This window comes from Triticum aestivum, chromosome 4A, assembly GCF_018294505.1.
Source record: "Triticum aestivum cultivar Chinese Spring chromosome 4A, IWGSC CS RefSeq v2.1, whole genome shotgun sequence".
NCBI lineage: Eukaryota > Viridiplantae > Streptophyta > Magnoliopsida > Poales > Poaceae > Triticum > Triticum aestivum.
In genome coordinates, this window is record NC_057803.1 from 83,435,064 (window position 1) to 83,446,486 (window position 11,423).

Here is an 11,423-nt window from a genome sequence, read left to right on the forward strand (position 1 = left end):
TCGGTGACCAGGATGCTCGCCCCACCTTGCCAAATGTTTTGGTTGTCTCTGTGGCAGAGCTTCCATTCAAGGTTCATGTTCATTGGTAGTCCCATGACTTGCACTACTCTTGTGTCATGCTCATGTAGTGGAGCTTGCGGTCAATGATAGTCGTTGATAGCATCTGCTCATTTATAGCACAGTGGGGATACCGATACCTACCCGGGTGTTCTGGAAATTTGGAAGTTCTTGGTATTATAATACCCTTCGTCGGTGCACCTCATTCGTGGTGATGATCGGTGTGTACGCCAACTGGGTCGTGCTTTGTCATTGGCACCCACTTCCCTCTTTTCTTCCTGCCCCATGTTTAATCTCTTGATTCCTGCATTGTGTGTTTGTTGTGACAATGGCATGTGTCAGATGGTCGATGGGGCTTCGTTGCTTGTGCGACTTTTCAGCCTGGTTTTCCTCATAAATAGGGTCCCTCTCTTAGGTTTTCAATCTAGCCTCCCTCGTAAATTGGATCTATCTCTTTTTTGAAATGATGTCAATTCAGGTGGAGAGCCCTCTCCCCGGCCTGACAGATTCAAAAAGAATAGGAAATCCTTCTGTTACTTCATCAGATATTTATGTCCTACGATGCATTACTAGATTATCAAACACTTGCTAGGACAAACCAGATGTACCAGACAGTTTACTTTGTGCAAAGAATATTTTTTTGAACCGGGCATTACCCCTTTCCATTACTGCAACATAACGGAAATACAACAGTCCAAAGAAGGAGAAAAGGGGAAGCGAGTTCAACGCATCGCCGGGAAACCCACTGTGAGCACTCGCCATCGAGATTACTCACTGTGGGGCGAAAACCCGACGACACCATATCTCTGCAGCTAGGGACCAGTACCAAACAGCCCCAAAAGAGCACAAAACACAAGCTCGCAACAGTCGAGCAGAATAAGTTCAGTCCCACATAGGGGAGAGCAGCTCAAATATCAAGCTAAACCACAGGGACACATCTCCAGCAGAATCAACAGGTCGCCTCTTCACGGTTCGCAGCACAAATCCTCATCATCATCGACGCATTTTCCTTCAGCATCTTCGCGCCGTCCCTCATGGCAGTCGTGTCATCCTGCTTCATCATTCCTGCCCAATAGCAAATTAAGGCACAAGTAGAGAAGATACATTCAAACGGGCTTGTAAGAGGTTTGAACTCAAAGGTGGCCCTGTTGCGACACGACCAGATCGCCCAGCATATAGCAACGATTCTTGCTGTATAGAACTTTTCCCCCCAGGTAAGAATGTAAAACACCAAGAGTAGGCCTGCCAAATATTATCAGGGCATAAAGCAGTGCCAAACATACATGCCACTGCCCTCCAGGTTATCCTGGCAACAGGGCAAGCGAAGAACAAGTGCTGTGCGGTCTCTCTTCCTCCGCAAAAAGAGCATTTTGGATTCCCTTTCCAACCACGATGTTTCATCACATCCCTAGTCAGGACAGCATCCTAAAAAAGTTGCCACAGGAATATTTAAATTTTGAGAGGGATTCTGGCACTCCAAATCCATCTGTAGTCGCATCCAACAATATTCTTTTCCAGGAACGAGTACACCGATTTGGTGGTAAAAGAGGTTCTACCACCCAAGCCCCATTTGATCACATTAGAGGCATCTGAAACACATGCTTCCCTGGCCATATTACCAACCACGACCCATTGATCAAAAATCTCACCATTTAGTCTCCTTCTAAAGAATGAGGAGGGATCATCATTTAAGCACTTATTAACAGTGCACTCAGGATAATTGTAGATCGAGAAAAGACGAGGGAACTGCTCAGCCAGAGGGATATTGTCCCCAATGGGGTCAATCCATAGCCTAGCAATGTTTCCCGATTGAACAATTACTCTCCTCCCTGCCATATAAAGATTTTTCACTTTCATGACCGCTTTCCAGCATGGTGAGTCATTGCACTTCATTTTAATGTCAGCCACAGTAGCCCTACTGAAATATTTAGCTTTCACAACTTCCACCACCATTTAGTAAGCAGGCTAAGGTTCTGCTTATGCAAATCTTTCACACCCAGCCCTCCTTTATTCTTGGATCTACAAATTCTAGTCCACTTAACAAGGTAATACCGTTTCTTATTCTGGGTCACATGCCAATCTCCTTCTACATTTATCAATCCTGGCCAGTATAGTTTTAGAAAGAAGGAACATAGACATATAATAAAAAGCAATGCTAGAAATGTTAACATTGAGCAGCGTTAAACGTCCCCCAGATGAGGCATTGCCCCCCAGGCCAGAGTCACATCTCTTAATGAATCTGGACTCTAAAAAGTCCCAGTCAGCAACTCATAAAGAAGAAAAGGTCACTGGCACCCCCAGATATTTCATGGGAAAGTGCCCTATTTGACAATCGAACATATCAGCATATGCTTTAAGGATATCGTCATCCCCCCCTACACACAGGATCTCACTTTTCTGGAAATTGATTTTGAGCCCAGACATGAGCTCAAAAATGTATAACAACAACTTCATGTTCACAGCTTTTTCCAGATCATGATCAATGCACAAGACCGTGTCATCTGCATATTGCAATATGGCCACTCCCTTTTCAACAAGGTCCGGAGCGAGCCCAAGAACTAAATTATTCTTCTGTGCCTGCAGCACCATTTTACACAGGCACTCGGCAGCAATATTAAAAAGAAAGGGTGACACCGGATCCCCCTGTCTAACCCCTTTAAAGCTCTTGAAATATGGCCCCACAACGTTATTCAACTTCACACTAACTGTGCCATCAACCAAAACACTTTTAATCCACCCACACCATGTGGGACCAAACCCTCTCATCTCGAGAGATTCCAAAAGAAAGTCCCAATTCACTTTGTCATATGCTTTCTCGAAAGCAAGCTTAATGACAATGCCCACCTTCTTCTTGATGTAAGTATGATGCAGAATTTCATGCAAAGATAATACTCCATCCATGATATTTCTATGCTTGACAAATGCATTCTGGTGTCTATTAAATAGCTTATCAGCAAAGGGGGTCACCCTGTTATCCAGCACCTTAGTTACCAACTTATAGGGACATCTAAGCAGGCAGATCGGCCTGAACTGCTGAATCTTATTGGCCCCGTTGATTTTAGGCAGTAAAGTAATAATGCCATAGTTCAATCTACAGACATCAAGTTCCCCAGCATGAAAGGCAGTAAACAGTCTCATGATATTGCTCTTCACTATCTCCCAGCAATGCTGGTAAAATTCAGCGGGGATATTATCCGGGCCAGGGGCCCTGTTACTTTTCATGGAAAACAAGGCTCTCTTCACTTCTTCCTCTGTGAAAGGTTTATTAAGAATCTCGTTGTCCAGCTCATCGAGCTTTTCTTCTGCCCCCCAAATATCCGGGTCAAGGTGGAATATGTTTCCCTGAGCCGGCCCAAAAAGATTTTTGTAAAAATCAGTGGCATGCTCCAGCAGTTTCTCAGTCCCCTCAATCACCGTACTCCCAGCATGAAGCAAATGTATAGTGTTTTTCCGCTTATTACCGTTAGCAATTTTTTGGTAATAAGCGGTGTTGTGATCCCCCCCAAGCAGCCATCTTTCATTAGATTGCTGCAGCAGAAAAAGCTCCTCATTGACAAGAATTTCATTCATCTCCACAAGGAGACCAGTCCTCCTACAAAACAGTTCATGGTCTATCTCCCCCTCCTCTTCTATTTTCTCAATGAAAGCAAGTTCTTCTCTAATCTCCTGCTTCCTTTTCTTTTCATGACCGAACTTATTCGATCCCCAGCCTTTGAAAAACTTCTTAAATCTTTTTAACTTGATATTTAGAATATCAACAGGATCGGTGGCATTCACGTTCTGATTCCAGATTTTGCTAACTAGAGGAAGAAATTCCTCAGATTTTAGCCAGCTTATTTCAAATCTGAACTCTCTTTTTTGTGGGGCTCTGATAACATGGTTATCAGAGTACAATAAGAGAGCATTGTGATCAGAAATCTCCCTAACGAGTTTCTTCATGTTAACCATAGGAAACATCTCCTCCCACTCATTACTCATAAGAACACGATCCAATTTCTCCAAGGTCGGATGAGCTTGGTTATTAGACCAAGTGTACGCCCCCACTCATATAAATCTCCCTCAAACACATAGTGTTAATGATTGAGTTGAACAGGTCAGAATGTGCTGTTCGACGCCATCTTTTATTCTTTTCTCCACTATGTCTGAGGATATTGAAGTCTCCCCCAATCAATAAAGGAGTTTGAATATGGCAATAGAAATCGGCCAATTCACTAAGAAAATCACTTTTATCCCCCTCATGGGCTGCTCCATAGACACTACAAAGAGTCCAGATCTTTTTCATACTAATATCATAAAGAGATACCTGGAGAATGAACCTGCCTTTTCTCCAAGCAACTACTTCAAACTTCTCCTTCCGAACCCCACATAGGATACCTCCAGCCTTGCCAATTGAGGGGATCCACTCCCACTCAAACAAGTTGTGAGGGTCGAGCTTTCTAAAATAACTATCCAAAAATTCTTCTTCAACGTTTCTTGCAAACAAAGAAAGTCAAGAGAATGGTCCTTAATCATATGGGACAGGCAGGTTCTCATTCCTTTCTTTCCTGCCCCCTGCAATTTCAAAATAGACCTATCATTTGTATCTTTTCCCCTTTCGCCCTCTTCTGGTGGCCCTGGTATTATGGACAGGGCTGCCAGCCTGTGTTCTTTCCACATGATTTTTTTGACTTCTAGTAATGGGCCTGGAAGTAGCCACTTTCACTTTAGGGCTTTTCCTTTTCCTAGACCGGACCAAGGTAAATTGCTCTTCCATGTCCTCTTCCCCATCCCCCAGTCAGTACTAACAGGGGTTTGGTCTCCCTTACCATTAGTGATATACATCATTTCTTCCTCTACCCTCACATTTTGACCCCTCTCTGTTTTGGACATTTCCCCCCTGACTATTTCAAGTTCTCTAATAATATCCACATTAGAGAAGTTATTGTCAGGGAAAGCTACCCCCATTTTCACAGCACAGTTCAGGATTAGCTAGTGCATCAAAGGAGTTATGGTTAGCTGAATTACCTTCAAAATTTCTCTTCTTGGAAATGGCAACAGCTCTCTCTTGCATTCTTCCCTCCATATTCTGCAAGTTCCTCAAGCTAAACCTCTGAACCTCTTCAGATAAAAGGGGAGGGGTAGGAATCACCTCTCCCACATCCTTAGAAGGGGAGGCAGGAAACTGTACCAGATAATCTGATTTCTCCAACTTGGAAAGGTCCTCTCCCTCAAGTTCCACCACCTGTTCATAATCCATAGCCACATTTAAATGAGCTATATCATCATGGGGCATAACAGCAACATGTGAACATGTATCAACATTTTTTTTCTACCTGAATCTCATCAACATTATGCTTGGTGTCATCAACACCTAGCATTGCCTGAGAGGCCTGCGCTTTTTCTTTGTTATATGCCTCCACAACCATGGTTTCAATTAACAGTGTGTTATCTTCTGATTCCTTAGATTCCATGCTTTCTCCTTCTTTCTCATCGACAGGGTTCTCGTCCCCATCACCACCATTTTTACTGTATCCATCATTTTTTCCTTTGTGTCCAGACTTAGGGTCATGCTTGCCCCATGTGGATGTTCTCACAAAAGGGGATTTGTTAACATCCGCCTCCATCTGCACTTCCCTTTTCTCTCTTTCTGGATCACGAACCAACACCTTCTCGATTTCATAGAAAAAATCAAAGAAGTGCGTACCCAACACTGCCTCAGCAACCCCAGGGAGCTCGTCCACGTTGCGACATATTCATGTACACGTAAGTTTTACAAGGGATGACCTGTGGTCTTAGGTCAACACTGCCCTCACTGTGCTCAGAAGCCCTCAATTTGGTTTCCACTATTGTGTTACATCCACTAACCAATTGGCTGAAAAGTTGACATCCTAAAGATTGTGGCATATAACTTGGCTGCTCCACAATATAAGCACCAACGCAATGCAGAGTCATCTTCTATCTTCTAGTACATTGGAAAGAACACGCTATGTGACATATATTGAAAATGTTCAACAAGAAAATATCATCTTTGCCCACTGAGGGACAGTCATTTTCAGACATCAAAAGAGTGTGCATGTACATCCATACATATTTACCAAAAAGGGAGATGAATATAATACAACACAAAACAATCATATCATTCCTGATGGACACATCGTCACCAAGTATTCAGCATCATCCTTAGATCAGATTCCTCACCTTACCGCCGTTAGCTCGTAACGAAAAAATCTTCAGTCATCATCATCCTTGAACTCCCTGGTTAGTCAACCAAATAAACAGACCATCAGACATCTCCTTTGTTCAAGGTACATCCATTTATTCGGAATGTCGCCACTTGGCCAAAATGTTTGGGCATAAGAAACGGGTATATTCAATACTCCTGTTATCAAGGGCATAAAAGGCAAGGTCCCGGCATGACAGGTTCCTATACAATATGAAAAACACTATGGGCCATCTGTAGCTAAGTAATTTTGTCATCTCTACATGAAAGATCCACATTATGATGGCTTCAAGTAATTTTTATGTGTTAAGCATGCTTTCATTTTGGTAATTCAATAGTACCACTCTGAAGTTGTTAAATAAACTAGCATGGTGTTATTCCACAGACAAACATATATGAAAGCATTAGAGAACAACCCATTACCTGCGATCAAGATAGCGTGGCTGAATGCCACTACCTTGGCATGTGGTACATGTCAATGAGCCAATGCCATCGCAGTTGACACACTTTGATACTTCAGATTCACCATTGCCAATTACTACAGTAACAGTCCCTGCTCCGGTGCAAAACCTGCATACCTCTGGAAAATCAACGATTTCTTTTCAACATTCTGATCTACTAGATGCTGACACAGAGAAAAAGGAAAAGAATAATGTGTGCGGCATGCACCATGAAGTCATCATTTGATTTTGCTATGGCTAGTCATCCTCTTCCGGTTTAAGGGAATAGTCTAATTAAGTTGTTGAAACTCACAAAGAGAACTTTTGATTCTTTTTTATCTAAGGATTCCATTTAAGATATAGCTATTTCAGACAGGAGAAGGCTTGTCATTTGACATCATACTCTTTTAACATCATCAGCTTCGTTGCTTAACGCCTTGTGCAATCAAACAAATAGTCGAAGAAATATCAAAATTCCTTTATTAAGTTTGACGACTGAATTCTCCCAATGCCACCCGGTTCTATTGCCACATCAAATTAAGAACTAGCTGGAAAGTGGAAACACCATGTGGTCGAGGAAGAGAAGGTTGTGTTATATATAAAGCACCACAGATTATTCTGCCTGACATGGAAGATGCCACATATGGTTGAACCAAGTTACTATTGGATATAGTGTTTTGCAAAAAATAAATTGATTTTTTTTCAAGAAACAGGCCGCAGCCCAATTCCATTTCACTGAGTGAAACAATGAATACATCAGTTCAATTATTCAGTTATAACATAGGTGCAAAACAAAAATTATTCAGTTAACATCCACCGTACAAGGCACGAAAGACCTAGATGCAACGCCCAACATCTGAAAAGGTCATTCCAGCTAAAACAAGACTACCAAAATGGAGAGCAAATATAATGCAAGCTAAACTAACCGGTTGTTACATCTTATATGGAAATTTCCTATCAAACTCAAACTTTAACGCTTCCAAAATCCAACAGTTCGTCTCATTGTACATGTAGTGTACCATGGCATTGGAACGAACATATTAAAATTTTGAAGAGCGGACCAAATTAGGACATCAATCGAAGGGCATAATCACATACGCGCGCCGGAGCCGCTGCAGGGGAAGCACGGCTGGTTGTTGTCTCTCTTCGCCTGCATTGGAGAAAATCAAAATCACATTTTGCATCAATGCAAGGGCATGGTCTAGGCTCTTTCAGTTTCAGTCAACATGTTTCTAGAAAAAATGCTACTCCTAATCTTACTTCAGCAAACTTAATTGTCCAAATACCATTCTTGCTTAAGAAAACTTACGGAATTATCAATTTGATTCTCGTAGAAAATCGGGATGCCTATCCCGGCGGCGACGCTGACGACGCCGACAGTTATGGCCACGACCTGAAGCCACCAAGAAACCGCTCGTTAAAACTCGGCAGGAAATCAAGTGGCAACCTCCATAGAACGGGCGTTCTAGCCTTTTTGGGCGCACCGTGTTCTGGTCGAACTCGATGGCCTGGATGCGTGGGTACCGCGCGCTGGGTCTCCGCCGCCGCGGGAGCGCCGCCATGGTGGCGGGCGAGCATGGCGTGGAGGAGAGGAAGGAGTACTGGGTGGTGGTGAGTCGGGAGGAGGTGGTGGCCATGGCCATAGACGCGTCGCCCGTTGGACGCTGCTGCTTCAGATGCCTGGGCAAGCAGGCACGGTGATCATGGGTAGCCGCAGCAGGACACAACGCCACACTTCTCACCCCTTGCGGGCACTGGTGGCCAGGGCTTGGTCTTCTCGGATATGGGCATTATCCATTCTGGAAGTTTGCGAGCCTCACAACTCTCTACCCTTGGATTGGAGGCAGGCCAGTTGGGTCGCTGATCAAGCTGCTGAGGACCGAGCTGGTAACGTGACCATCCAACGGTGAAGAGTGCTCGTCAGAAAATATGGCACATCCGCACATGGTGGCCAGCTCGATTAGTTTCAGATTTGATAAAGAACAGAAAGATCAATCTAAGAGCATCTTCAACAACAGCTGTATAATTGGGGCATTAAACTGGTAGTACGTGGGTTCCTTCGGTGTGCCGGAGCACAGGCCTCCGGCGAACAATGCATGGTAGTGTGGGACTCAGTTTGCATCCCAAAGTGGGATGGTGGCCTCGGCACTCCGAACATGAAGTGGCTTAATATAGCGATGCAGGCCAGATGGCCGTAGCTACAACGTACCGATCCTACAAGGCCATGGGCGGAGTTCCAAATCAACGTGCCTGAGGAATCAAAGCAACTTTTTAGGGCGGCGGCTCACTGCACAATTGGTGATAGGAACAATGCTCTATTCTGGGAGGACAGATGGCTGAATGGCCGAAGGGTACAAGAGGTGGCGCCGAACATATATGCCCTAATCAAATCCCGGGTGCGCTCTAGCTGCACTGTTAGCCATGCATTGACGGACGGCGGCTAGGCTACCGGTGTTGGGCCGGAATTGACAGCCCCAATGTTGCAGGAATACCTAAACTTGTGGACTGAGACAACGCGGGTGCAGCTAAACCCTGATGTACGCGACTCCATAGCTTGGTCCTGGGAGAAGGACGGGTGCTTCTTGACGAGGACATCATACGCAGCGAGATTCTGGGGCAGAGAGGTGGCCTCGACGGCTGAGTTCACTTGGAGATCCAAGGCCCTACTTCAATGCCGTTTTTTTCCGCATGCTTGCCCTACATAACAGATGTTGGACATCCGACCAACTGGCTCGTCGTGGACTGGACCACCAAGAGTAGTGCCCTTTTTGCCACCAGGAAGAAGAAACCATAAACCATCTACTCCTCTATTGCGTGTTTGCCGGGGGAGTCTGGACAGTAGTATGTGGAGTGGTGGGCAAGCCGGAGTGGGCTTCGAGAAGGGGTGAGTTTATTTTGCAATGGTGCGCCGGTAAGTGTGGGACGGGAAGAGCCAAGACGGATGCCAGGGTGATCCTAACCCTCGTACATAGTCTGGGAAATGCGGAAGCACCGCAAGGCCGTTGTGTTCGACGGCACGACCCCATCCATGAACCATGTTATCCTCAAAATTGAGGCCGAGGGAAGAGCGTGAAAGCAAGCGGGGATACTCAAGGGGGACGTTAACACCTTCCTTGGGGAGTTAGTAGTGTGGGATAGTATGAGTAGTTAGCATCGATACAATAGTGTGTCGCGTGGAGTTGGTGTTCATGTTGTGTAATATGTAACATCAACATGGAGGGGCTCTCTACCCCTACTTTCTTCTTTAATATATAGTACGTGTAGAGAAAAAACTGTCATTTCAAAGTTGTTGATGGAGATGTTATTCAAAATGGAGGCCATATTGATTAGCTAGTGGCCTTGGCCAAAGTGAGTGGTCTTTTTTCTTTGAATGGCCAACCGGGGGTGGATATCCCCACCTGAATATATTTGTATTGAATTTGCCTAGAAGCCACACAGCTCCATACAAGACAGGTTCAAGTGAACCAAAGTACACATGGAAAACAAGAGAGGAGACACAACTAAAACACACACACACACACACACACAGGCGAACCCTAGAAGACCCGCCGAGGAAGGGCACATAAGGAGAAGAAGGCCTCTAGACAACACCAAGCGGTGTTGTTGCCAGGCCTCGATAAGCCCAACCACCAACAATTCAAAGCCGGAATCACCACCACCACCGACCGCCATCACTAATCTCATCAGCACAACCAACTGATGAGTGCTATTTTTACGCTCATCACACCTAAGATTAAACCGGTTTATTTCACAAAAACTAATATATCCACTTCCATATTGCTACTAATGACTAATGAATGCAAAGGATTTCACAAACCTATCTTTATTTAGTTTCCATAGGAAATGGGGCTAAACGTGGACAAAATCAAGCACATAAATGGAAAGGAGTAAAAAGGAGAGGAGAGCCTAGGTGGGAAGCGCAGGAAGACTCCAGAGCACAAGAAAGCGCCTCATACGAGCGCATGCGCTCGTATGAGCTACCAACGGTGCCCCTGATCTAACCCAACAAATATCATGAAGGGTCCAACACCAAAAAGAGAAGAGAACATTGCAGAAACCTTCATCTTCGTCATCCACAACAACCCTAGCCGCCACCATTTCCCGTCTCCATAGCCACAACCATCACCATAACACTCATCCAAATTAGCCATACTTTGTAATTGTGTATCACATCCGACAACTATTGTAAGACATATTATCAATCAATCAACCTTCTTGATGTGTTCTTGAAGGAAATATGCCCTAGAGGAAATAATAAAGTTATTATTTATATTTCCTTATATCATGATAAATGTTTATTATTAATGCTAGAATTGTATTAACCAGAAACTTAGTACATGTGTGAATACATAGACAAACTGAGTGTCCCTAGTATGCCTCTACTTGACTAGCTCGTTAATCAAAGATGGTTAAGTTTCCTAGCCATAGACATGTGTTGTCATTTGATGAACGAGATCACATCATTAGAGAATGATGTGATGGGAAAAACCCATTCGTTAGCTTAGCACTATGACCGTTTAGTTTATTGCTATTGCTTTCTTCATGACTTATACATGTTCCTATGACCATGAGATTATGTAACTCCTGAATACCGCAGGAACACTTAGTGTCGTGGAATTGTCACGGCAGATGTCCTCGTTGAAAGGACTTAGTCATGAGGCCAACACATCTATGTGGTAGCTTGGGAGGGATTGAGTGGAATCGAGAGACGCAACACACAAGACAAG

The 11,423-nt window shown here is 44.2% G+C and overlaps 1 protein-coding gene across 3 annotated transcripts; it reads right to left on the reverse strand.

The window, feature by feature from the left end:
* Positions 1-685: 685 nt before the first annotated feature.
* LOC123085288 (protein SPA, chloroplastic) lies at positions 686-8,501 on the reverse strand. Of its 3 annotated transcripts, XM_044506910.1 has the most exons (6): positions 8,181-8,501; positions 8,006-8,089; positions 7,795-7,846; positions 6,680-6,836; positions 6,235-6,291; positions 753-1,122 (listed from the first exon to the last, which is right to left on the reverse strand). In XM_044506910.1, the coding sequence occupies exons 1-5, from the start codon at positions 8,337-8,339 to the stop codon at positions 6,267-6,269; spliced, it is 477 nt and encodes a 158-aa protein (XP_044362845.1). In that variant the 5' UTR covers positions 8,340-8,501; the 3' UTR covers positions 753-1,122; positions 6,235-6,266. The 3 variants fall into 3 exon arrangements, with proteins under 3 accessions (XP_044362843.1, XP_044362845.1, XP_044362844.1); XM_044506909.1 differs by lacking the exon at positions 753-1,122 and having other exon boundaries at positions 6,035-6,291; positions 8,181-8,500; XM_044506908.1 differs by lacking the exons at positions 6,235-6,291; positions 6,680-6,836; positions 7,795-7,846; positions 8,006-8,089; positions 8,181-8,501 and adding exons at positions 5,062-5,278; positions 5,370-5,997 and having other exon boundaries at positions 686-1,122.
* Between the last annotated feature and the right edge of the window lie 2,922 nt (positions 8,502-11,423).

Coding starts and splice junctions, on each gene's coding strand:
- LOC123085288 (XM_044506908.1), bottom strand. CDS start 5,660: ATGGAGGCGGATGTTAACAAATCCCCTTTTGTGAGAACATCCACATGG. Junction 5,279..5,369: donor ATAATGTTGATGAGATTCAG/GTAGAAAAAAAA, acceptor GATTATGAACAG/GTGGTGGAACTTGAGGGAGA. Junction 1,123..5,061: donor CAAGAAGAGAAATTTTGAAG/GTAATTCAGCTA, acceptor GCTATTGGGCAG/GAATGATGAAGCAGGATGAC.